We start from the raw sequence: 27,094 nt of genomic DNA on the forward strand, positions 1-27,094 counted from the left end.
GATTCAGGAAGTGAGCTGCTGGGATACAGATAGAACTTAGTACTGCTGATAGGGCAGTGAAATGATTGAAATGCCTGGTGTAGGGGTAGATAAGATGAAATGCCTGGTTTATCACACAAGCAGAATTCTAGCAAGACCCAGGGAGGCTGTGCAGCTTTATTCAGTAAAAGGCTGTGGCTACCTGGGTGACCACCAGACAAGCCAAGCAGAATGGGAACTTTATATCAAGAATCTTCCCTGCACAGATCCCTTCGTTTGAGCATGGGAGGATTTTGTGTTTCTGATTACATCAAGAGATTCACGGTAAGGGACTCCTCAGAGCTTTATTGTGAGCCAAGTTTGAAAGGGAAAACTTTCTGGATGGCGCAGTTTTGCTTTCTGTGCCTTTGGTGAGGTGCTACGTGTGTTTGACATTCTTGGCCAGGTTGTGCAGTCTCTTGGCTTGCAGAACACCTGCCAGTGTCAAGGAGGTGTTTCTGAAATGATGAGTGCAGGCTTTGCCTTTGTAAATAAACTTACTTTTCAGGAGAGCCTTGACACATTAAAACTTTTATTCTGAGTGGAATTTGTCGTATAGGATTCCAGGCTGACATTCAGATTATGTGGAGGTCAGTTGGTACAGCTTTTTGCTTTAGTTGTTTCATGTCTGTGAGTTTTAAGACAGTGAACATGTCGGGCAGGCTCACGCTGAGGTGATTTCATGAGGAGCCAAATCCTGCGTGAGCCCGTTTGACCTGTGGTAAAAGCAGTGCAATCAGTGGGCAAGCAGTACCTCAAAGGGTGCTCTGGGATAGTCCTGGAAAGTTGTGGGAGCAGAGCCCCGCTGTGCAGAAGTCTGAGGAAAACAAAGCCAAAGAGAGTCTGTCTCCCAAAACTTAACCACGACCGACCCTGTGAGAGCAGAGACACAGAGAAGCCACTGGTGGAAGAGAGAATGGGAATCTGCCTTTCTACTTTTGTAAGCTGTTCATCAAAACCCACTGTGATTTCAAGCTGTCTGTGAAGTTAAATTTTGGTTACTAGTTGAAGGAAGTCTAGGAAAAGTGTTTTCTACAGTTTGTTTGTATTTACCTACTTTTTGAGTTGCTGAAAAGCCAGTGGCAGAAAATGGACTTAAGCATTCTTTAAGAAGAATGCCATGTACATATAATAATGTTTAAGTCATTTTAAAAAAAGCAATTGTAGGAGTTGCATTTTAATTTAGAATAGATCAGGTTGTTGTGGGTTTTTTAAGACTGTTCTCTTTCAAAATTTTGAAGAAAGGATTTCCTCATGTATTTTGTTCAACAATAGCTGTAATGGGTTTTCTTGAAGAGCTTGTATTTGTAATCAGCTTTGTTTTTAAGAATCAATGGAGTAAATGAACTAAATCAACAGTAATGAACCATATTCCAGGCCAGCTGAAGAAAGGGACAAAATATCTACTAATTTCAACAAGCAGGATATTGCTTCAAAGTCTTAAATTCACCTAATGTAATGACATGTAGTTGATTTAATATAGCCAAAGTACAATTTGATTTTTTTTGTTATCATATATTACATAAGAAACAAAATGGCCAGGAAGACCAGACACGTTTCATATTCCTGTGGCCACATGATTTATTGTATATTTACAGCCACATAGCAGGAAAATGTTTTGGTCTATTAATTTGGATATACTACTCAACTGTTCTTTGTGTTGAAGAGATAATGATATGTTGAAGTTGTTTGTGTTCAACTTTCTGTCAAAGATATTAGCCTGAAATATGTGAAATTTTCTCGTGCTTATTTCTGAAGAAGTGCAAATGAAAGGTATTTCCAGAAGGACTACAGAGAGTGGCCTTAGAACCATCCAAGCAAACAAGCCAGGGGTTTTTGGACTAGTCATGTCTTGGGGAAAAAAAGTCGACTGCTGTTATCTGTCTATATGGCATTCTGTGACTTGGCTCTGTGCAGGTGAAAGTTAATGTTTTGCAGTAAAATGAAGACTATAATGAGATTCAGAATATCTTGTTTCTCTGTAATTGATCTGCTGGGTGACTGAATAATTCTTTCATATTCATTACTTCAATTTCCTTTTCTGTAAAACTAGTGATAATGGTGCTTCTCTTGTGAAAATGACATTAAGGTCCACAGGTAAATGTTATGTTAGATTTAGTTTGATTTATTGGCTTTCCATGTTCTCAGTGAGCTAAGAATCAAAACCAACTTTGTTTTGGATGTTTTGCACTGCATTACATCACTCTGGCCAGTTGACCAAACTCATGTTATTCTCTTGGAAAATCATTCTCTGTTTTGTTCACAAAGCTATTACTCAAAGTCATAGAACATTATAAAGAGAAGGATGCTTTTGGAGGATATGAGAGAGCATGTAAGGATGAATAGTGCTTTGGACCATGTGTGCAATCTTAATAAAGTTGGTGAGAACTGCTCTGATCTGTAAGTTTAATATTAACCCTAGTGAAAGCTCTTCTCTCCTGTAGAATGTCAACCTACAGGTTGGGTTTGAGCCTGTTCCAACAGGATGTGTCCGTGTGGTTCTGACTGCAGTGGTTGCAGTGTGGAACCTTTTGTTTGCATGTTTGTGGACTGCAGTCTCCTGGGCTGGTACTTGGTGAGCTGCCTGCTTGTACTCAGCTGAGTGCCTGGCTCAGCTGACTGGGCTGTTATGGAAGGAGTCACAACCCCAGGCAGTTCTGTAAACAGTGGCCTGTGTGTGTGTTTACAGATTGCTTGGGAATCTGTGTTATTGCTCAGAGGTACAGTGGAGGGGGTAGTTCATGCTCAAGCAATAAGATGAGGCGTTTTGTGTTTCTGATTTTAATTGGACTTATCAATTGGCAGTGATAGCAGTGTTCTAACATGTGCCTGAAGACCAAATTTCTTATAATTCCTTTAGGATTTTCATTTCCTTGAGCTGAACAGCTTTGATGATCAGCTGCATCACTCTTTTAACCTTGATGGTGCTGCTGTCTTTCTTCTGTTGACTCGTTGGACCTGAGTGCTGTTTTAGGACACAGCCACTTAATGAGATATCTGAAGTCATGTAGTCTTTCACCATAAGCTAATCTTGATGCTCCTCTCCTACTTCGTGTTTGTGGCTGGGGGTATGCATTCCACTCTCTGGGTTTGGTTTGGGGTTTTTTTTGGGTAACATCTTGCTACTTTTTCTACTCAGACCTGTTTTTTTTCTGGGAATCCTGTGTAGGGTTATTTGGAGCTCCTCAGGTACTGTTGGTTCACGTCTTGACCTTCATGTGACTGGTTTTGAATGACTTGCACTGCACAACAATCACCTTTGTTTCAATCTCTTTGAACATTTGCCTCCCATTTTGTGTAGCTGATGCTTGGGGTACAGAGCTGCTGGGATAAGCCTTGACACCTGCAGTTCAGGCTCCTGTTTACCTGGGGAGTCACTCCTCTCCTCTGCAGAGCAGATTTGGGATCCCAGGCTCTGGGGCAGTGTGTGAACTAAATGACCATCCCAGGGTCCAGAGTCTTGGCAGGCTCTGTGCACACTGCTATGGAGAGCTAGCAGGAAGGCAGACAGACTGAAAAAAAATGAATGGAAATGGTAACCCATTTTGAAGGATAGGGACTTTTAGAAAAAATACATGGTCTGAAAGTTTCTGAGCATCTTGGTTGTTAGCACTGTCTTCCAGGCCTTGCAGGAACTCAGGAGAAAGATGTCATGTGCTCTGATTTAAATTTTGCACCAGTGAATAGTGGTCTGCAGTCTAAATATATTCTATTGAGTATCCTTTCAGACAGTTCATATCCCAGAAACTAGAGTAGTAAACTATATATAGTCTCTGACATTACAAACCAGGTTTGTTTTCACCTTATCCATGGCTGAATTGAGATAGCAGGAGCAAGCTGCTCCTCCTGCTGTTGTCTTCTATATTTGTGGCTCACCTTTCACTCATTTGTGTCCTTGTTTTGTTGTTCAGGCTTGAGCAGTGCATGTGCTTTCTGGCTCATCCATCTTGGGCATGTGTCTGACTTCAGGTCCTGAATGCTTCCTTTCAGAGACCTGATTCCTTCCAGCACTGTCTTGGCACATTCACTGGTATTGTATGGGGCTGAGTAGAGTTAAAAAGAAATGCCTTTTTTCTATAAATATCTCTGTTCAGAGTATTCTCCTGGTGGGTTCCTGTTCCCAGTTTCAGCTGAAGTCACCAGAAGCCCAGTGTGGGAACCTTCAGGGTCCTGGATAATTCTCAGCACCTCTTTGGGAATCAGCACACCTTGAATTGCATCTTCCTTGGCCTGTCTTGCTATACAAAGAAAACAGTTTACTACAGATTTGACTGACCTTATTGTTTCTGGTTTTGCCTCATACAGAATTATCAGTCTTAGGGCTAGAAATTATCAGTTTTAGTGCCATGGTCTAGTTGACGTGGTGGTGTTCGGTCATAGGTTGGACTCTGTGATCTCAGAGGTCTTTTCCAACCTCATTGATCCTGGGAAAACACTGGCACAAGTTACCAGGCCATCCCTCCCCAGGAGGCAGTTGTCCTTCCATCAGTGATGGCTTGTTTTGGTAAGGCAGGTAGAAAGCTGCCAGTCATTGCTGTGGGCCACTGAGCCTGTTTGGGGACCTTTTATCCGGGTGGGAAATGCAGAATTTCATAGGATCCAGTCTTTACTAGATTCAGTTCAGACAGACTTTTTCAGAATTTTCCTGTCCTTCTTTCTGTGGCTGAACAAGAGTGAGGGACCTCTGTATTTCACCATTTTCAGGGACTGTGTGTACAGACTCTTACCAGCTGTAACTTGCTTACCTCTGCAGAATATTTCTGCAGCCTTTTCCAGCATCCAGCCCAGAGTTTTAACTACTCTCCTAATTTCTCACACTGAGGAGATCTTGATGTACTGTTACTATATTTGTCAGTGGAACTGCCCTACTACCCTTTAGTGACAAATACTCCTGATATCAACTAATATGAAATCCAAACCATTTATATCCTGGATCTTTTATCAGCAGTGTTATTTCCTTGCTTTCCTCTGAGTGATTTTGGCTTTGTGGTGCCAGGACTTGGGGCTGTTTTTGTAGTCTAGCACTGATAATCAGTGTGTCTGGGTTTACACTGCAGCTGTCTCTGCAATGCATCTGGAGATTAATTTAACTGATCTAACAGCAGAATTCCAAAATCGATGGTTTATTAATTTTAATTGAGGAGCCTTTTATGAGGGCAGCAAAATGTCTATGTGGTTGCTTAAAATTAATACTCTGAAGTCTGCTGGCTGTTGATTTAAGGTAGCAAGGTGGCTCAGAAGCAAAACTTCATGAGTTCTGACAGAAGTCTTTCAGAGAAGCACTAGGGGTTACTTACTGTCTTGGGAGTGGAAATGGCTGCACCAAATGTGCTCTGGATTTCTGTTCTTACCAGGTATTTGTACTGATAAATTAACTTCAGGTGGAAAAATGAATCACTGTGCTTAGCCATACCACTGGAGCCCAAATTCAAAGCTTCTAACTCACACCCAACTGTTCTTAATCTGTCTGCTTTAGAGAGATAAACTTTAAAAATTGCCTTCTCATGCCTTGCTCTGAGAAGCTTGATTCCTGTCATTAGCTGCTTTCTGCAATTCCACTGACATGTGGGATAATGTTCTTTTAGACAAGCTTTTCTGGATATGACATTCTTTTGTTTGTTTCCTGCATATTCTAAGTTGATGAAAACCAGTATAAGTTTAGCTGGAGATCTTTTGCACAACTTAGATGGATGCAGCAATTTCTCTGTTTTTTGCCAGACATTTCAACATTCACCCAAAGGAGTGCAAGTGGCTTCTCTGTGAGTATTTGATTACTGAAAAAAGTTTGCAAAACAATCAGTTTCTGTACACAAACTCTTTTATTCTGAATCTTTTTCAAAGCAGAGTTTGTGTTGAGACTAAGCCTGAAGTGATGAAGTTATTCCTGTGTTTGTGAGTGACGTCAAAGCAAAATGTCAGAGAGATCTAAATCAGCAGGTGAATATAGCATGTAACAGACTTCATTATAGGGCAGATAAGTATAGGGCAGGATTTCCTTAACATGGTGTTTTGGTTATTAGTGGGAAATAGCACTTTCAAGAAGTGTTCTTATTTAAAAAAAAAATAAATTAAAAATACCCCCTTGTTAGGTTCCAGTAAAGGCCATTATTAGCAAGGAACAGTGAACACAGTATTTGGTGTTTGTTGTACCACAACAGGAGCAGTCAGGTGGGAATGTGAGTGAGAGGAAAAAAATCAGTAACTGAGACTCCAGCTTACACAAGGCCTGAAATGAAGGCACTAACATCTTCTACAATGACTTGGGAAAAGTTTCTCAGGGTGTGTGTCAGTAGCCAAGGGACACAGAAGTCCAGTCAGAGGGTTTGTGGGGCTGGAGGCTGCCTTGCCATGGACACTTAGTTCACTTAAATTCCAGTGCAATCCCACATGATTTGAGGTGCTTGTGTGTTTTACCTGTCGAAGACTGAAACCAATGCAACGTAAAATTGTGCTCAAGGGGATCTTACCTCAGTCAGTAACTGAAAAGGGCAGAAGGGTAGCTGGGGGACAGAATTCTTGCCTTTCAATTTGGGAAATATAAGTGGAGAAGCAAAGAAAGTACTAAAATATATTCCTACAGCAATTGTCAGTCGTGGTGGTGAGAAAGGTGAAGATGGAAACGATGGTTACAAATTCACAAGTTAGTACAGCTCTGAGCATACATTTCTGTGGTAATTTTTCAAACTTGAAGCTACAAAGATCTTCCAAAGCAGGAAGGGAGCAGAAGACAGCACAAAGCACGGTGCAGTGTGGGGATTTTCTTCTTCTCAAACAAAAATGTGCTTCTGGCAAAGCAGAGCCCTTTTTGAGGGATTTGATTTGAAGCCAGTCAAATTTCAAGTCAGCAAGAACAATTGTGCTGATTTTAATGTGTTTTGGAGCAAGTTCTGGATTATGCAAGTTTGTTTTTCAGAAAAGTTGACTGTCTGGAAATAACCCTTTCTTGTGCAGCAGGTCTGTTCCCTATCTATGTGTCCTGAGAGGCCCTATCACATCACTTCAGTGATGAGAATTTGCTTTTGCAGATTTTATTCCTGTTGGTATTACTGCACAGCCCAGGCTACTCTTCTGTGTTATGGCAGATCCCTGCTGACTTACCATAACTTGTACCTGAGCAAACTGCCACAGGCACAAGGGCTTTTGGCAGGTGTAAAATGGGCTTCAGGGTTCTCTGCTGAGCTCCCTGGAGCAGTGAGAAAGCATCTTGTAAATGAGAGGCTTCTTGAATCCAAGGGTGGCTTTAGTGGCTGACCCTTAAAATCAGCAGGTTTTATGAGGAACTGACTGCATTAGATGCAAAATCACTGAAATTCAGGGAAAGCAGAGTGACCAACATGACTTTTCTGTTCAGATTCCAAGGGTGAGCTCTGTGGTGGTGGGGCTGGAGGGGTGGGAGGGTGAATCCTTATCACCATACCAGGGAAACATTGCCAGTTACCACTCTTCTGGACCAAGTTAGTTAAATAATTTAGTATCTGCTTCAGTTTAAAAAAAGATAAAAAATTGAAAGAATGAAAATTAAAAGTAATGAGCTTCTTAGTGTAGTTTCTGTGGGCAACAGACTTGGTGGCAAGAATAAGCTCTGGGGTTGAGTGAGTGAATGTGGATGGGCAGCAGATGCTCTTGTTGGCCTCCTGAGAGGCAAAGTCACCTGGTGGAAGGACTTTGGGAATCTTGGTAAGCCATGTGTGCAAATGGTAAACAGTGTTATCTAGAAATCTCATCTCTTTGATGTAAATGAAATGTCATAATTGATCTGTTCAGCTCTCTGCTGTCAGCTGCCTGGCAGAGATGCATTACAATGGTGCACATGACCTGGGATCAGTAACCTATCCTTAGCTGTGCCACTGCCTGGGAGCGCTGTCCTTAGGGTCAGGTGTCTGAAAAAGGAGTAAAATGGAGGTGGGGGAAGGAGGCAGGACTTGAAAGAGTGTTTCCTAACGTACTGTGTTAACAGTTTTTTCTCATAAATACACAGAAATAGGCAATATTGAACTGTATCACAGCAGGGTCACTTGGGGATGCCAGCAGTGCTTCAGAGACCCTTTTACTGTGCAGGTGGATTTCAACCATCAGCCAACATGAGTGATAACATCAAGTGTCAGGTTGTGGTCTAGTTCCTACTACAATCTGGTCTCAGCAGGAAACCCAACCACTGAACTAGATGGACTTATCCAGACTTTATGGCATATCTTGTCCTTGGAAGTTATTCCTCTAAATTAGAGCCAGTGCCTGTTTTGTGCTTGTCATTGTTGTGAGAATTGCTCTGTTGCTACACCATTACTCTGTGGACATAATTTATTACCTTTTGTGCTGTTCATGAGAAATTAGGTTTAATTTTTTAAAAGTTTGGGTATCCTTAAAAGGTTCAATTAGCTTTTCATTTGCTGGGGGAAAAATTTAGCTAGTGTATGTTAATGAGCTGCATCAATTAGATGCAGATTAAGTAGATTTCCAGTGTAACTTGAAAAACTTGACATCTGTTTTCTGAATACGTAAAAGATATTTGATAGTATTTTTTTGCCTGAGTGGTGTTTAGCAGATGTAGCCAGATTGTTTTTAGCTTATCTACTTTGGTTTTCCCTTTTGTAAGCTCCCAAGGTTTTGCCACATTGAGTTTCTCTATTTCCTTAGGACTCTGTTACATTGCAACCCCTGCAGACTTCTCCCAAAGCCTTCAAGTTTTCTATTAAGCTTTGACTTTTCATAGGCCATATAAAAAGTTATTTTTTCATTTACCTACATGCCCTCAGCCATCTCTAGTTTTACAGTGTCGTTGGAAGCAATGCAACAATATAATGAGATGATCTGTTTGAGCAGCTGGTTTTAACCTCTGTGACATTTCTTGTTTGGGGTATAAGCCTCTGCTGTCAGTTTAGTACATGCTGTGGATTTATTTATTTATTTTGTACTTTTTATTTTCTATTCACCCCATCTTTGTGGGTTTTTTTCTTCCTTTGGGTCAGAGCTAGCAAGGAGGAATCATAACTGAACTGCCATGTGATGGATTTTTTGTGTTGAATGTGAATTTTTCTCTTGTTTTCTGACATCTCTCTTTTACAACTGGGAGGGTGTGTGTGGGGTCTGAGCCAAGGAAGAATAAACTCTCATTCCCCCCTTGAGAATAGAAGTATCTTTGACATCATCAGTTCAAGGTCACTTGTAGTTCTGGTTCTGCAGCGTTTGTGTTCCTTTTCTCTGTATTCCTGAGATACTTGACGCCTTGGAGGTATTTTAAAGATATCTGAGAAGTTCATTTCAGTTCAGCAGATAATGGAGCAGAGGCAGTTGCCTACACACTCCAGATCACAGTGCTCAATTTTTGTTACCTGGAAGAAATGAGCAGGAATCCACAGGAGACCAGTTTTATCAGAAACTGTATTCAAATTACATCCAGACTGTGGTGGAGTCTCGTGGATCCCCAGTTTGTTTTGGCAATAGCAACTTGGGGTGACTGAGCACAACTCTGCCCTTTACAGAGGTCCTGCAGCACCCACTGCTCACAGTATTTGTTGCTCATACAACACTTTGTGTCATTTGGGGGGTACTGAAGATGCAGCACCGTGTGTTGCAGTATCTAAGTGCAAATTGTCATTATAAGCAATAGCTCCACACAAAGAAAAAGTGACTTTAATTGGCTGTTGCACTTGTCACAACAATGTGCTTTCTGTTTTGTCTGTAATGTGGAGTCAGGCAGTTTAGGATTTTTCCCTTATTTTTTGGTAAGTATTGAAAGGCTTGAGACTGGCAATGGAACTAAATTCTCTCTCCAGGCTGGTCAAGCAAGATGCAAACACGGGGCGCTAAATCACTGGTCTGAACAACAATTGCCTGCTATTGTAATTCAAAGCAAAAGGAATAAAAGATTTTTTTGCCAGTATTTGAGCATATCCTGAAGACAAAACAACCAGTTAGATGTGCCAGAGGTGTTTTTTCTTTTTGTGTGTTTGCCAGCAGTTTGAAAGGGGAGAGACTGGAGGAGAAAATGAAAATCAAAAAAGAAAAACTGACTTTAACTTTGTGATAGATGTTTAACAGTTTTCACTATGGTCCAGGTGAGGTTTCCTTCTTCTCTGTCCTTCACCCCACCTGTAATTTTGCAGTTGCTTATAGATGCACAGCACAATGAAAGCAGTATAATAAGTTGAAGAGCTGTGTCTGAGTAGGAGGCAGTTTTGGCTGTATCTTTCCTGCACCTCAGACAACACTAGCAGGGAATATTTGCTGCATTATTGTATTTGTAGCAAGATTTCTCCCTAGTGCATTGTCTTAAACATCTCCCAGTGCACTGTACGAGCAGGTGTTAGATGGTGAAGTCTGTTCCATGTAGCTGGAGAACACAGGGCATGTGGCTGAATCTGGAGGAGAAAGAGGTGGTTTGTGTCCCTCCAGTTGCAATCTTGCAAGTCTGTTTGTATAAATTAATATAAATTCAGAGATTTCCTTTTTCATTTTTGTTTTTGAAGTCCTACTTTTTGTTTTACACAACCTTTACCACTAGTCCATTGTATGTGAGGAGGGTTAAATAATCAGTTACATAACTAATAACGAGAGTTAGTAACAATTGGGCAGCATTAATGCTTTTTGCTCTCAATTGTTAAATAACTAAGGAGGTAATTCAGGATTTTGCAGGGCTCCTGTCTGCCCACAAGCACACACAGAGGCCACTTGAGTTCTGAGTGTGCAACTGGGATTGACTTTTGTGGCCAGGTTTCCTTATTGAAGCATTTGCTGTAGGTTGTCTGACTTTAAATACAACAACCTAATGACTCTACCATTTTCTTTTTGTTCCTAAGAGGACAACATTCAGCAGGCACTCTTGATTTAGTTAATGTGTTGGTTGTTTTGTTTATTTGTCATCAAGGATGTTTGCAGTCTTGAAAGAATTAATTACTTAGAGGCATTTGGCTTTAAATGCAGTAGAAGGGTTTCTTTAAATGCAGTGAGAGTAGAGTTGAGAGTCTTTTATTGGAAACGTTCTAAACTTTCAAGATAGAGCTGTATATATGTATCATAAAACTTATACCAGTAAATGCCAGGCCAGTGTAAAAACACCAGTGACTTTAAAATACCTTTTTTTTTTTGGTCAGGAGAAGTGACATGGCATGAAATGCCAACTCCCAAGCCAAGTTTTCTTCCAAAGTTGTTGCTTGGTATTCAAACTCTCCCATGAAGGTGATGAACCGTCCAAGTCTTAAAGCTTTTAGTGTGTTTTGTAAAGGCAGTTGTTGGCCTCTAAATGTCACAGGATGACTAGGTTGGCTATAATTATATGATGACCTTGGTAGATGTAGCCAAATAGGGGGTTTTTTTATTGTAAAGGTAAAAATTGTAAAGGAGTGGCAAGGACTTAACATTGTCTTAAGTGGGTAATTTTAAAGCTGCTACTATTCTGTGTTAAGGATTTTAACGTCTAGAATGTTCTATCTTATACAAGAAATTCACTTTAAGAATGACATTTTTCTTCCATATGCCCCCTCCAAACAATGAGGAGGGGATCAGAGAGGAAGGGATGCTCAGCATCCCAAAGCCCACGGCTTTGATGTGGTTCCATTGTCCTGTCTCACCAGGACTCCTGCAGCATCAGGGTTTCCCCACTGGTTTCTCCTCCCTGTTCTACAGACACACAGCAGCAAAAAGGGACCCAGGAGAAGGGGAAAGAGTCGTGTGACACAATGTCACATCTGGCATGGGACAAACTGCTTGCTCTCTTGTTGCCACAGTTCATCCTCTGTGGAAGAGAACTGACTCGCCTTCTGTGCTGTACTGTAAGGATACATTCATTAATGTTTCTAAAGCATTCAGAACTGTGGCAGTGGGGGCTGTGCAGTATGAAGTGACTCTTTCTGTTCTCTAGTGACTGTAATTGTTGTAGGAGATATGCTGTGATTCAGAAGCAAAAAGCAAGGCAGCAACAAGTCCTTCAGGATTTATGATTTAATAGTTTTGTTGCTAATAGTTGGACTAATTCTGCTGTGCCTTCATTCTGATATTTTTTTAACTTGGTTCATTTTCATAACCCAGGAGAAAGATTTAATTTTAGAAGTTTCAGTTGACAGAGACATGCTGGTGCTAGATACGTATTTCAGATCATTGTCATTGTGCTCTATTTTTAAATTCAAGTGCCAGCCAACCCAAAGAGCATACCCTGTTCTATGATGGGTGCTCTGCAGCCACGCTACAAAGCAGAATTCTTCCAAGCTTTAGCACAAGGCCAGCAAATTTACTTATATAGTTTTCCTGTTTAATGAAGGGAAATGTTCTAGCACCTTTTCATTATCACAGAACTAAAACTGGTCATAAAAACAATCCTCCACCCCCGAAGGCCTGCACAGGCATTGGCAATTGTTAAGATGCTTGCCTATCAACAGCCACTCGAGAAAGAATTTTAAATGGTTTTGTGACGTCAAGGAGGCTCAAGAAAACATAGTCTGGTGCCAAATTACTTCCATCATTGAAAGCCCCCAGTAAGAAATAGATAACACAGAAATAAATCTTTTGTGCAGTAGCTATCTCATGAAATGCTCTAGTGACTCCAGTAAGTGAGGTTGTCTGGTATAGGAATAGCTGAAGAAGATGAACTTTCAGAGGCTCATTTTCTAATTTATGATTAATGAAAAGGCAGCCTAATCTCTCTGACATCCTGCTGTCTGGACACAATGTCTGCGGGCAGCTTGGACCTCGCAGGGGGAAGTGCCCTGACAAAGTTACAGCCTGCAAAGGTGATCAATCTAAGCACGGTGGACAAAAAGCTGTACCTCCTGAATGAAAAGATGGACAGACTGTTGCACTTCCAAGAAGATCTGACAGGCAAACTGCAGCAGGTTAACAGAGGCATTGATGATGTAGAAAAAGGCATTAACAAGCTGGCAGTATCCCGAGCAGCTCCTGCTGACACAGATGCAATGCAGAAAGGCCTAAAGGTATCGGACAGTGCTCACCAGGCTGACGTCCACAGCATATGCTCAGAAGTGTTGAAGCTGATGAAAGCTGCCCAGCTAGATGCATCAAAGCATAAGGAGAGGCTGGCAAAGATAGAGAAAAGGGTTGATACCCTGGATAAAGTTATTACATTTGTGGGCGAAGTATTAAAAAATTCTAAAGTAGTGGATTTTATTCTCAAAGGCATTGTGCCCTGGAAGAAGGGGAGTCTGCTGGAAATTCCTGTTGAGGTTGGTTTAGTTTTACTATTCTTCATATTTTACTTTATGATGTATCAGGGCTTTAGGATCTCCTGTTGATTTCTTGCATAATGTATAATTCAGGTTTTCCTTTCAGTGTTGCTGTTACAGGTTTGTTGCTGTGACCTTTGAATGGCAAGGCTCTCAAGGCGGGGACCAAGCCCCAAACACGCCTTGCAGTCCAATGTTTGAGGTTCCTGAAGTGTGCCAGTCAGTCCTGTAACAAGTGTGAGAAGTAGATTGCTACTCTAAAGGAAAACTCAGCTTCTACCAGTGCTCAGAGCTCAGCAATGTCACTCAAATTAGTGACTGAATTGAGGCCCCAGTGGAAGTGAAGCATTTTTTTATTGGAAGAGGCTTCTATTTCCTTGTGCATGAATTCTGAACAAAGCACCAGTTACTAAAACCTGTGCTGACTCATGGCTGTGTTTGTGAGCAGGTTTATATGTCCTTAGACATCTAAATTGTCTTTAGATGCATCTTTACAATGCAGCTATGACTTCATCAACTCCATCAACATTGTTCTCTCCTGAAATCAAGTAGTTCTTGTGCGTGCAAGTCCTAGATATCAGTTCCTAAGGATTTCTTAATAGTTGAGAACAGTGAGGGAGGAACAAGCAAGACCAGTACATAGCTGATCCGGTGTTTTGAAATAGATTAACCTTGTTTTTTAAAAGTTACAGGTGTCTGAAATTAGTTTTAGCTAATGGGAGTTTCCATTTTTCACAGTGGCTTGTATCCCACCATGGGGATGAGAGAGAGGAAAACTGCAAGAGCTGTTTTCATTGTTTATTCATTCCAAGAATTTCTTTGTATGTAGGGGTGTGATTACTGTAAGGAAAATTTAGCTCAAATGAAAATGTCCATTTGTATCTTAATCAAAATATTTTTCACCAAAGCTGTAAAACGTTTTGATGGGAAGGTACATCTAAACTTTTAGAAAAACAGGGCAGTGCTCAATGCCAGAGTACCTTTTCAGTCTTTCTGAGTGCTCTCCTGGACTCCCTTTTTTATGTGCCAGCGTCTGACGAGTGAACTGGACTGTTAGGAGACAGAGGAATTTATAAAGTGTTTCCATTAGTATTAAGGACAATAAATTATGCATTAGTTATCAACCTTAAATCTGGATAAAGCTTGTACTTGCAGTTCCAATTTCAGTTCTACAGGTTTTTTGAGAAATGGGAAAGTTTGATATTTTTGGTTAAAGCTGCATTGTTCCAAGTCACTGCCTGCATTCACTGCAGAATGCCTGGAGACAGACACTGTCCTTTGCTTGATTTACACCTTGGACTGAACTGGCACACAGCGTGTCAATGGCCAGGGGAAGAGGAGCAGAAAGAAGATAAACTCATTCTGTTTCCAGATTGTCCATTTCCAAGTGAAAAGAGCAGTAAGGAGGGATGTAAATAACAGGAGGTCATGTGAGGGATACTGGAGGAAGGATTCACAGGGACTCCTGGCATACTGGTGGGATTGGTTGTGGAGTAGCCACCGTGCACACACATCCATGTTTACAAAAGGAGATGGAAGGAGCTCAGAGCTCCATCCAAGTTTTGTGGACAGGCAGATAGAGACTGAGAGGGGAAATGGCCTGCTGGTGGTGACCTGATGGACTGGGATGGGCTGGGGGTCAGTGTCCCAGGCTCTCTCCTCGGCTGGAGAACAGACAGGGTTTGCTGGGCAAGCAGTTTTATGGCAAACTCCAGTTTTGCAATATGCCCATCATTGTTCTCCTTTTTTTTTTTCTGGTCATGAACACTTTTTGAAATTGGAGCAAAAGGTCAGTTATAAGACCTTGAGATATGTCTGTGCTTTGATCCCAGGTTGAACTAGGCTTGAATTAGTGAGGTCTCTTGTGTACGTGACCCAGCTGGGTAACGTGGAGCAAAGCACAGGTGATCTTGGAAACAAATCCTGCTGAGCCATGTGCCAGCTTTGGTCTGGTCTGTGCAGCCTGTTGAGTGATGGCAGCACAGACAGGTCCAAAGAGCTCCACAGTTGCCTGGGGGTTGCACAGAAGAGAACTTGCTGCTTGCTTGTTTCTGTTTTCAGCCTTTGCTGTTCGTGGCAGTGTCCAGCTCATCAGGGGGCTGGCTGGGGTGGGGGGAGTGGGGAGGCTGTGCTTGCATTTCTGGGTGAAGCTGTTTGGTGATGCCATGACAGCATTCCAAGGATGCCATGGGAATGCTTATGGAAGAAGCTTTGTGGGGTTGGAGTCAAATTAATAAAAGACTAGGAATTGAAGCTTCATAGGATCCAAACCTCTGACTTCTTACTTAAAAACAGACAGAAAAACGCACCAGCATTAAACTGTCACTTACCCAAGGCTTTCTTTGCATGTAGGATTTTGCAAGAATAATGTTCACCCTGGTCATTGTTGCAGGTTTGCTTAGAGCTGTAATAAAAATGGTAATGATTTTTTACTACTTTTACTCTTTGGGTGTTTTGTTTTTTGGGAAGGGGGAGGTGGGGAGGCCCTGTGCAATCTATAGGGTTGGTGCATGGAATACTTAACTGCTTTTACTAACAGATGAAGGGCTGATGTGCAGCTATCTTGTAATCAGTTATCTGCAGAAACATTTTACATGTTACTCATTTGCTTGTAGAAATAAGGATAGGAGGCTGCTCATCACTAGATTTTTAACTATATGCCAACCACAAGGTATGTTATGCCTTTTCCTATTTTCGTGCAATGCTTTTTGCTAAATATTATTTAGTTTTAATTTTACTACAAATGTATTGCTGTGTGAAGTCTTTAGTGGTGTTATTACGAAAGATTCCTCCTTTCAAATTAATTGGGGGAAGAACTTTGCTTAAAAATTAAAATCTGCTTCTAGAAGACAATAAGTCTGTTTTTAATCTTTCCAAAGGTGACATGTGAAATGTCAAGAACATGCACAAGAGTTGCCATAAAGCTAGAGGCTCTTTTTTGGTATCACCTCTATCAGATCAAATCATTAATTTTTAGATGCCTTGAGACAAATAGGTTTTGACCAATATATTCAGAGATGTGGCTTTTCGTTCTGTCACCAGCGAAAAAGCAAGAGAAATAAAGTATCATTTCTTTTTCTACTCTCTCATGTCTCACATGTCATGCTTTTTAATCAATATGAGTAAAGATGACGGGGGCAAAAGCTATGACAGTGAAAATTTTGGAAAGCCATGAGCTAATGTATTAATCTGTGTCATCTTGTTTTAGAAGTATGCCTGCCTGCAAAAGCAGGGAGAGATTGGAAAAAGGAAATAAACACAGCAGTAACTAAAAATTCAGAAGTTAAGAGGTGTTAGTGTCCAATTTACAGAGTCAGAATGCCTACACAGTTGGAGGAACCTGGTGGGAATTAAACACTCTTGGCTGTAACTGTTGGTTTTGTGTTCCCCTGTCATTTTTAGGCCAAAGATAAGCCCGAGGAGAGTGGTGCAAAACCTAAGCATGTGCTTAGTAACAGAGGAACCCAAACTGAAAGCAAGAAGCCTCTGGAAGGTATGTATCACTCCAGGCATGCTACAGGCTTTGACTCCAGAATGTGCAGCAGACAAACTGGAAATTAATAGACTGCTATTTCCCACTACCTGAATTACTCAAATGTAACTGAGTAACTTTGCCCCCCTGTGCTGGGAAAATAGGATTGGGCTCACTTCCTCTAAAGATGATTTGTCCCCAGAATCAAACCCCACAAAAAGCTAGAAGATGAAGAAACTAAAAGCAGCAGCTCTGTTTAGGTGCACAGGGATTCTTTTTTATTTGGACTCCAGCGGGTTGAATTCAGCAAGCAGAGTTTGTTTGGAGGTACTGTGAAGATAGTGCCAATATCACACAGCAAACCTGATAAATTCTTCTCCCCTAATACATCTGAGCCAGCCCTCCCTCCTCCCCCTCTCTGAAAAGGGATGTGTTGACACTGGGAATATCTTTTTTTGATCAGCCAGTTTCATTGGCATGTCAGGGCTGGATTCCTATTTAGGATGTATCTGTCAGGGCATTGCCCTGTTGCATCTCTTGTTGATGCCTGTGGAGTTGCAACAGGGGTGAATGTGATGTTGAGCAGGCCCTGTCATGCTGTTGTCTTCGCAAATGGTCAGTGAATCCTTTGCATTATGGGCAATCCCTTATTTAGCTTCATCATTTTGGAAGTGACAAAAATAAAGCAAATGGTACCAGTTCTGACTCAAAAGCTACATAGGGTTGTGGACTGACCTTGATGGTGTAAGGATTTTAAACATTTGGGGGGGTTTCTTTCTATCTTTTCAGCTGTACTTAACTGTGTGTGTTATTTTGAGTGGTGGGTTGCTTTATCCCCACTCTGTTGTGCCATTAATTTTTTCAAGGGTATGTAATTAATGCATTACTTTATTCAGAGACAAAAAGTGGGAAAAAGCTGGATGAAAACAAGGGAGCGTGTGAGAAAGTGAACACTTCTGGTGCTGTAGCTCACAAAGGTGACTCCAAACCCCAAGTGAAGGAGAGGACAGCACAGCAGCAAGTGGTAGAAGGTGCTGTCAAAACACAAAGCTTTCAGCAAAAGGACATTGGTGTCAAGGCTTTGAATCAACACAATGGTCTTCCCTTCATACATGAAGATCACGTAGGCAACCAAAATGTTCCTGCTAAAGCACAGAATATGGACAGAGCCCCATGCCCAGATGAGTGCCACAGGCAGCTTGTGCATCAGAAACTCGGGAAGAATGAAAACAAACCTGGACCCTGGAGTGCGGCATCCCGGGAAGCTGCGCCCTCCACATCCCAGGCTATGTCTGACACGGGGCGTGAGGTGACACACACCAGGTAATGGCCTTGCTGGTGGCTTTCTGTGTGATCTGAAACCATTCCATGTGTTAGAAGGGAAAAAAGGAAAGCCAGGTCATTAAAGGAGGCAGGTCCTGCATCCTGGGATGGGAGTGGGGAGACCTGACCAGTGGTTAAGGCAAAAAACTCAAAGGGTCATGAGTAAAGTTGTGTGAAGCTGAGGAGTCAGAGGGCTGTGGATGGGAGGGAGGGGTTTTAGATCATCAGCCTCTGTGTATTAAACATAGAAAGGTGACCACCATAGGAGAGCTCATTTTAAACCACTCACTCCTTCCCAACTCCTTTGTTTCTCTAACCATGGGGGTGAAAGGAATATGAGATATTTACTAGTACATGGCAAAACCAAAGAACTTGTGTTTTTTGCCCTCAGTGTTTTTGTGTTTTGTTTTTTAATGTCTTGGTCACCTAAAGATTGTTTGTTTGTTCATCTCTGTCAGGCTAATCTTTTCTTTGTGTAGTTGTTCTGTAATATGTCTTTTATAGTCCATTTTTCTTTGAATTATTTATTTAGGACTGGATTTAAATGCCATTTATTGAAATTTTAAAAAACCCACATAACAGAGAATGACAAAAACCCACAACCAAAGACTCCTATCAACTAAACCCCAACAAATGGAACTTCTGTGTGAGATTTTGACTACCAGTGCCTTCTCTGTCTGGGCAGGTGTCTATAAAGTAATTTATGTGTGTGGGGGGGGTGATAGACACACTCATCCCTACACACAGATGTATGTATGTATGTTACTTTGCATGGGGAATTTCCCAGTGGTTTGTGTGTACAAATTGGTGCCCAAAGACCAGACAGAACATGACACTACTTTTGTGTCTGTGTAATTTGAAAACTCTCTAGTGGTATTTGTGAATATAGGCTGGGCACTTATATCCTGTGCAATGAGTGAGAGTCTAATGGGATTGCAGGACTCCTAAAAAAACCCCACAAAACCCAAAACAAGTCAACAAATAAAGTGAATGAAGAATAAATTACCAAAATGAAAGAAAGTTGTCCTGATGTCAGCACATGGGCTTCCTGAGGGAAAGGGCTCATTGTGATGACTGGCACACTGGGAGATTTTTCTCCTTAGAGGGTGAACCTGAGGATTTGGCAGGAGAAGGTAGAAGCTTTCACTGCTGTGGCCTCTTCTCAAACATTTGTGTACAGTTATAGACACGGTTACCTCCAAACTGGTTGCTACAGCAGCACTGACAGCAGAGGGACCTCCCTGTACTTTCCCAGTGGGTTTTAGGCTCTGGCTGGTGAGCCATAGGCACTGTGCTTCAACAGCTGCAGTGGGTCCATCCCAGCTGCCTGCAGGGGTGCTGCCTTGGAGGCTGTTCCTGTGCTTGGGGGATGGCTCAGGGTGTTGGTGAAGCTGTAAAGGAACTGTTACTGTAAGCCCTTGGAAGTCAGTGCTGGTTGATGATGATGTGCCAGGGGGTGAACTGGGAGATGGGCAGCAGCTTCTGCAGCAGCTGGTGGGTTTGGACAGGGGGGTGCCTGAGCCCCAAAGACTTTGTTTTGAGGAGGAGGGAGGCCAACAGGTAACTCAAAGGCAGAAGCCAGAGTAAACCCCAGGGGAAGCTGCAGCCTTCCTGCCCAGGACACCCATTATGCTTTCAAGTGTGAGGTCACATGAGAGTGGTAAACACCTCTCTGAAATGGATGCAGCTTTTAATGAAGTTCGTAAAGCCCATGCAGAAGTGTCAAAAGAACATTGTGTTCCCCAGCTTGGAGAAATGGCCAGGAGTCCTGCTGGGTTCAGGCTTGCCTAGCTAGCAGAGGAAGTGTTTGCCCGGAGCTGTGTTCAGCTGCTCTGATAGCTCACACCGGAGCAGCTGAGATTCATAGCACAGCAAAAGGGTGTTAAAGATACAGAAAATCAGAAACTTCAGACTCCTGTAATACAAAAGCAGAAACATTTCTTTTATAACATCTTCTGTAATAAGGCTGCTGCACTGAAAGAGGCAATAACCTTCGTGAAAATGAGGTATGTTCTCTCCTCGATAACAGGAATTTTCTTTACTTGCCATTGTATAAAATCTACTTTACAGCTTCACAAGTTTCGGTTCAGCCTCACTAAAATCAGGCAGCTCATGACAGCTGGAGCAGTAACAGTTGACTCAAACATTATCACACGAATGTCTTTGATGGATTTTAGGAGCACAGAGAATTGGTTCTAACCTGTATTCTTTTTAGGCAACACAAGAGGGGGGAAAAAAAAAATCTTTAAACTTTTCCAGTAGCTAGAATGCCAAGGAAAATAGTATTGATGGAGTGAAAGAGTTTATGAAAGTTGGATTTTTAAGAGAAAGCTGTGGAAAGAACGCTATCCCATCAGAAGGCACAAACACAGATGTCTGAGTGTGCAAGTCAGCCAGCTGGAAGAGGACTGAGGGTGGATGCAAACCATTGGATTTCTAGAGCCATATGAGCAGTCAGCCATTTAGATAATCAGCCTGTAATTTGTGAAGGCAATCACTATCCCCTCTGCCCAGATGAGTGGTATTTCATTAGACCAACTGTAATAATCGCAAAAAGTGGGTAAGCTTTCAAATGTGGGATTAACCCTTAGCAGAATGAGACATTTTGTTCAGCAGAAGGCAGGCATGTACACTGATGAGAACACAGAAAAAGTATCAGAGTGCTTTTTGGTGCTCTTCCCTTAGTGTTTGTCAGTATTTCCTAAGAGAATTGGTACAGATAGGTGTTATTAATACTGTAGAAATCTGCGGGTTTGGAAACTTATAGATTTTTCTTCCCCCTCAAAGCTCCAAAAGTAGGGTTAGTCATCTGAACCAAATGTTGACTGTTTGCTCTGCAGGATATCCATCAGTGTACATATGACTGACATGAAAGAAAAGATTGAGATGGCCAAGGAAAGAAATGTAAGTGATCACAGAGGTACAAGTCCCAAAGTAAAACCCCCATCCTCCACACCAGCAGATTTGAAAGGAGCCAAACAGCTGCCTGACAAATTAAAGCTGCAACAGAGTCCTAAAAACATCACCACTGAGCCAAATCCAGAAGTTAAAGGGGACAATAAGCAAAATGAACTTACACCTCAAACAGGAAAGCAACAGCCATTACTGAGCAAGCCCAAACCAGGTAAAAAGGCTGAAGAGAAATCAGAATTAAAATGCGAGCCCAAAACCTCACAGAATAACTCTGCAAAGGAGCCTGCAAAAGATGGGGGGGTAGAAGTGAAAATCCATCAGGAAACAGCAAAAGCAGAAGAATCCCCAAAAGGTACCGAGTCTGAGAGGAGAGAATCTGAGTCTGCATCTTCAGGAGGAAGAGGAAATGATGTTCATCAGTGCCCAGGAGTGGCACCAGAGAAGAGTAAGGCACTGGAAGGTGACAGAGCTCTTCCCACACAGGGTGAAGTGATCATCGGTGAGTTGCTCACAGTTACCCTTGGAACCCTTACCTGGAGGATTTTGTGCTATTCCTGTCTGTTGGATGTACAATAATAGCTGGAGCAGTGCTCAGGAGAACACCTGTGTCTTACACTCGAGAGCATTTTCCATGGGTGTCTCTGACTATGTAAATAGCAATTAACATTTGTACAGATTCTTTTAATAGTAAGTTTCCTTTCAAAGTGTGTTTTGGGGGAAAAAAATGTCATTTAAAATAAAATAGGGTGAAGTGTATGTGTGATCAGAAGTATGAGTAACTTTAAAAAAAATCCATTTTCTTTAGATAAAGCATTTGTTACTTAAGATAGAGTATGCAAGCCATACTTTAGCAGCTGTGGGCTGGAGATTCAGAGCACAGCAAAATATTGCAAGAAGAGTATCTTGCCATGGCCTGTGTTGTTTTACTGGCTGCAGATCTCCTCTGGGTTACTGTGTGAATGTTACAACGCTTGGTTGCATTGTTTCAGGGAGTGCTCACTCCTGACAGCACAAAACCTTCAGGGACAGATGCCCTGACCTGGATCTGGCATTTGAGCAGTGGCTGGAGATGAGTTCAATACATGTTAAATTGCAACCCGAGATACCTGCAGATTAGCTGTAAAATTGCCTTGAATGGGAGACACCAAAAATGGCTTTAGTGAAGCTTTACCCTAGAAAAACTTGGACATTAGGTGATCATGGTTAACTGATTTAGCTTACCACAAACTGATGAAACTTAATAATTTTAATGATCATATTTTCAGCTTTAATTTGAACATTGTCTGCAAAAATCTTGCTGCCAGGAGGAACTTCATGATTTTACCAATAACTGCCATCATTCATCAGTGCTGTGTGTTTGTGTTGGCCTTTCCAGCTGCCCCATAACAATTAAAAAATAATCAATTGTAATTTTTTTCAAGTGTCCAGGTAGTTTTTTCAGGAGGCCTTTTCTGTTAATGCATAAACTAGTCTCCTAAAGGTGTTCAGCGGGTTTACTGTGTTAAAAAAACAGAGCTGAGATGCAGAACGTGAGGTTCTGTTCTCAGTTTTGGGACTTTATTCCTCATTTGTAAAAGAGTGCTAGCAGTGAAAGTCCCTTTCTTGAAGTAATAGAGAAATTTTGGATATATTCAGCACCTCCTTTCTCAGGGCTAGCTGCAACCGCAGGGATTCTTTCCCTTGCATGCTACTCTAAAAAGAGTGAAAGAATTGCATTCTTAATGTTATCCAGATACTTCAGTGCTTGCCTGAATTCCAGTAGATTAAAAAATGATGGCATGGTAGGGGACATGAGCAAAGGGAAGAGATGGGAGGGAGAGCAGTGCACTTCACTATAAAGTTTTGGGTCGAGTGTTTGCATTCGCAGCCTGTTGTCAGCAGTCAGACACTGCCTGGTCTGGGTGAGTGCCCCCGGTGTTTCTCCCTTAGAGCCCCACAGCCACAGCAGCACTAGGGGCTGCATCAGCAGTGCCTGTGGGAGAAACTGGGATCATCTCTTCAGGACAGCAGTGCTAAAGGTGGGAGAGCATCAGGATATGGTTTTGTGGAGCTGTGGGTACTGGGAAGCACGGAAGGCAGCTGGGACTTGACATTACGCTTAGCAGGCACAGCAGGGTGATGTGCATTGAAGTTACTGGTGTGAGGGAGGTGAAACAGTGCAGTGGTGTTGGTGTGTGCAGAAACACCTCAGTGACCAGCTTGTCTCCTCTTTAGATGACAGTCCTTCTCCTCCAGCGCCTTTCGAACATCGCATCGTGAGTGTCAAGCAAACGGAGGTGACAACGAGCTACTCGGTGTGCCGGCACGAGGTACTGGGGGGGTGAGTATCCCTGTGAGCAGGTTCATCCTGCAGACCTTAGGGCTTTCACAGGCACTGTTAAATCAAGGGGTTTCCCTTGGTTTCTGTCCCAGCTCCATTTTAAGATGCCTGACTGTCGTCTTGGATGACTGGTTTTTTCATTTGTTGTAATGATCCTGGCCTCATCTGGTGCCGTGGGAAAAACCTGTACCCTTAAGGCAGACAGATTCAGAGCATTTGAAGTCAACAAAGCCCATTAGAATTATGTCAGGCAGCTTCCAAAAATCTTTTTTTTTCCGTGCTGAACTGCACATTAAAGAAAGCAAAGGAAGAAGTTATTATTATTTTGACCTTATGTTTATTTTGCACTCATAGGAAGTCTGCAGCTGCTTCAGCTTTTGTATTCTTGTATCCTTACTTATGTGACAAGAAGGCTTGATTTACACATTGATCCACTTACAAATATGGCTTATAATGGCTTATACTTATAATAAGTATAAGCAATATGATGCAACAGCAGGGAAGATGGTGTTTAGAAACCATTCCAGGGGGCATTAACGTATCTGCATGACATGGGGGAGAATTTACAACGTGCAAGAAATGCAGTCTGTGGAGTGGCTACAGTTACTGGTCTTCTGGTCATTTAAAAAGTTATGAGATCAGGACAGAAATATCCTTGTTAATATACCCCCAGCCACAGCAGTGAAGGACAGCAGGCGGGTACAGTTACAGGGCTGAACAAGAACGTCGGCGGGTCATCGTGCCACAGTGACACGCGGCCATGCGAGGGGGGCATAATATTTTAATGTAAGCACTGAACAACTGGCTGGAAAGATAAAACTAATCCTTCCTAAGCTGAGAGAAAGAGGAGCTCCGTGCTGCTGGCCACCCGATTCCGTTCCCTTTGTACTGGGCTATTTTTGCCTCACGATAAGAATAGTCGTAGGGGAGGTTTCTGTGCTGGGCTGTGCTGAGCTGGTTTCCCGTCTTTTCCTTGGCATCCACAGGGGGCGTTTTGGGCAAGTCCACAAGTGCACGGAAATATCGACTGGTCTCAACCTGGCAGCCAAAATCATCAAAGTGAAAGGAGCCAAAGAGAAGGTAACCACGCTGCTGTGAGCCCGACTCTGAACCTGCCCTCACTGCAGCACCTCAGCTCCACTTCCCTCAGTCAGCACATGAGGGGCAGCTTGTGGTTGGGTTCTCTCAAACACTGTAAAGTCTGTCTTACTAAGGACCAGCCCGGACTTTCTGTGACTGTTCGTCATCCCCGTGTTTGTGACTAAACCTTCTGTCCACCTGAGACCTGTGTTGTAGCTGTTAATGGGTTTTACAAATAATTCTGTTTCAATATGTTGAAATTTAAGGAGGGTATTTTGCTCATTTTTTTGTTGCTTTGTTAATTTTTTCCAGGAGGAAGTAAAAAATGAAATTAACATCATGAACCAGTTGAATCACGTGAATCTGATCCAGCTTTATGATGCTTTTGAAGCCAAAAATAGTGTCACTTTGATCATGGAATAGTAAGTTTAAATTATCTCAGGAATTGTCAGATGTTTGGGTTTTCTCAGGTCGCTAAAGGAAATAGGGGACGATAATTCTGAGGTGAAGAAGACTGGAGTGGTTTTCACACAGAGAAATAAGTCTCTTGAAGTCATTGAGGCTACTGATATACTTTATATGGAATTTCTTGTTAGGACCCTCGCTCAATCACAGAGCCTAATTCCCAACTTGGAAATTAATCGAGCTAATGCAGAATTTTAGGGGTTTTTAACAATTTTCTGTGTCAAAATTTTAGTCTTGATGGTGGCGAATTATTTGACCGGATCACAGATGAAAACTACCACCTGACTGAGTTGGATGCCATCCTGTTCACCAGGCAGATCTGTGAAGGAGTGCACTACTTGCACCAGCATTATATTCTCCATTTAGACCTGAAGGTCAGTTGTTTGTGCTCTCTGTGCTTTGGTGATGCTGTTTGGGCCACCACAGAGTCTCTAATTACAAAGTCACGGCTCATTTCATGGACTTATGTCAGAAAGGAACAGATTTAATGCAATAGTTACAAGGAATGGAGGTCAAGAGATTCATCACTTTTTTTCCAGTGTCTATTCAGTAGTTTGCCTGGAATAGTGAAATGATCAGAATTCTGTGCTTTTGCCTTTCTTAAATCAGCAGCTTTTTATTCTGTGCAGTATTTAAATAATGCCCTTTTGTCACCAATTAAAAAAACACCACCCAAACCCTCTTAGGCTGGAAACGCCTACAGTCTTCCCTCCATTTCCCCCACCTGCAACTGTATTTAAATCAATCATCTATTCACCTATTCAATCATCTTCCTATAGTTTGTACTTTTCACTGCCAGGAACCAACCTGCAGCAAAATGACAATGTTTTCCCAATGGTCCCTTAATAACTGATATTTTTAAACAGAAATAGCAACTGTTTGGGTTTTTTTCCCCTGCTTGTTTATACACAAGCCTTACACAAGTGATATTAGACCTGATTGGCCCTCTGATAGTTCTGCAGTTGTAACAAGTTTGGATCCCATCACCCCCCACCCATCCCCACCTTGAAAAATATTCTCATTGGAAGAAAAATTCTTTTTGGGTGCATTTGACCTGTTTCTTGTGGCTTTTTGTGGAGGTACTTTTATAGTTAAGGAGTAAATCCAGTGAGTGAGCCTCAAGCATCAGACTGACTTTACCATTTTACACAGAGAGCCTTTCTATTCCAAAATCTGTTTGTCATCTCTGGTGAAATACAGGAATGTTATTATACAGTAAAGCTTCTTTATCAGAGGTCCAAACACAAACCTTTCACTAACTGAGTGTGCCTGTCAAGTCCTTCTCTTGTGATAGGAATAGAAGGAAAACTACTATCCTAGAAATTACCTTTTACATGCTCTTTTACTAGATCTCTCTCTCAAACTTTTAACTTAAAATACCCTCTCTTCTTTTTGTAGCCTGAAAACATACTATGTGTAAATCACACAGGAAACCAGATTAAAATTATTGACTTCGGATTAGCAAGGAGGTAAGAGAGTTCAGTTGTGAATTTATTTTAAAAACCAAACCCAAATCAAATTCACAAACATCTGATATGGTTTTGGTAGTTCTTTCGAGGGGTTGTGTTTTGTTGGCTCTAAAATAATTCTGCTATGTGAATGAGCTAAGCATTATGCCTCTGCAGGCATGAGTTTTCTGCTGTGTGCATTAATTATCTAATTACTTTTTCAAATTACATTTCAGTTGGATAAAGCTATACTGCTGTTCTAATTATCTCAAAATTATTCCCCATGTAAAGCTTTTACTCTGGGGACTCCGTGAAGGCTCTCGGAGACTTCTTGACTGCTGCGTTTCGTTGTGCAGGTTCTAGTTGTAGAAATTATCTGCTAAACTCTTTACATAGCTGAGTAAGTTGATTGAAGGAAAAAAGTGGGGGGACAAAAATGATGTTTGAACCATGCCATGTGAAACAGGAAACCCTCAGAGAAATATGGACTTTTCTCCATTCTTTTGCTTTGCGTGCGTGAGTTTGTTAAAGGAAAGCTGTGAGAGCATGAGTCAATTGCCCTGGAGTACAAAGGAATTATTTCCATTAGTATACCAGCAAGAACAATAACATTCATCTGTTTATTTTCTAACCCCCTTGAGGCTTTTCTTAAGCCAAAAGCTGGTACATTCATGCATATATGTACTTATGTGTGTGCATGTATTATCCGTTCGAGGACTTTGTTTCCATAAAATACTTCTGAAGGAAAAGAAATGTACACATTGAGTTTGTTTGTTTGTTTTAAATTGGGAGGGTAAAGATACAAACTGCTACTAAAGCAGTTTTGAAAACAAGATCCTCCAGGAAACAGAGATTTAAAAGCAGTACTTTAATGGTTCATTCT

The 27,094-nt window shown here is 41.8% G+C and overlaps 1 protein-coding gene across 1 annotated transcript in view; it reads left to right on the forward strand.

The window, feature by feature from the left end:
- The first annotated feature begins 210 nt into the window (after window positions 1–210).
- MYLK3 (myosin light chain kinase 3) overlaps window positions 211–27,094 on the forward strand; it is a 32,953-nt gene continuing 6,069 nt past the window's right edge. Inside the window, exons 1-9 of the mRNA XM_018085122.3 lie at window positions 211–303; window positions 16,593–16,683; window positions 17,559–17,985; window positions 20,826–21,397; window positions 23,113–23,218; window positions 24,205–24,298; window positions 24,611–24,720; window positions 24,996–25,137; window positions 26,162–26,232. Coding sequence (XP_017940611.1) covers window positions 211–303; window positions 16,593–16,683; window positions 17,559–17,985; window positions 20,826–21,397; window positions 23,113–23,218; window positions 24,205–24,298; window positions 24,611–24,720; window positions 24,996–25,137; window positions 26,162–26,232 — 1,706 coding nt within the window. The remainder of the gene's footprint in view (window positions 304–16,592; window positions 16,684–17,558; window positions 17,986–20,825; window positions 21,398–23,112; window positions 23,219–24,204; window positions 24,299–24,610; window positions 24,721–24,995; window positions 25,138–26,161; window positions 26,233–27,094) is intronic.

The sequence above is a fragment of the Manacus vitellinus genome, unplaced genomic scaffold (genome assembly GCF_001715985.3).
Source record: "Manacus vitellinus isolate BGI_N305 unplaced genomic scaffold, ASM171598v3 scaffold_10_pilon, whole genome shotgun sequence".
Lineage (NCBI taxonomy): Eukaryota > Metazoa > Chordata > Aves > Passeriformes > Pipridae > Manacus > Manacus vitellinus.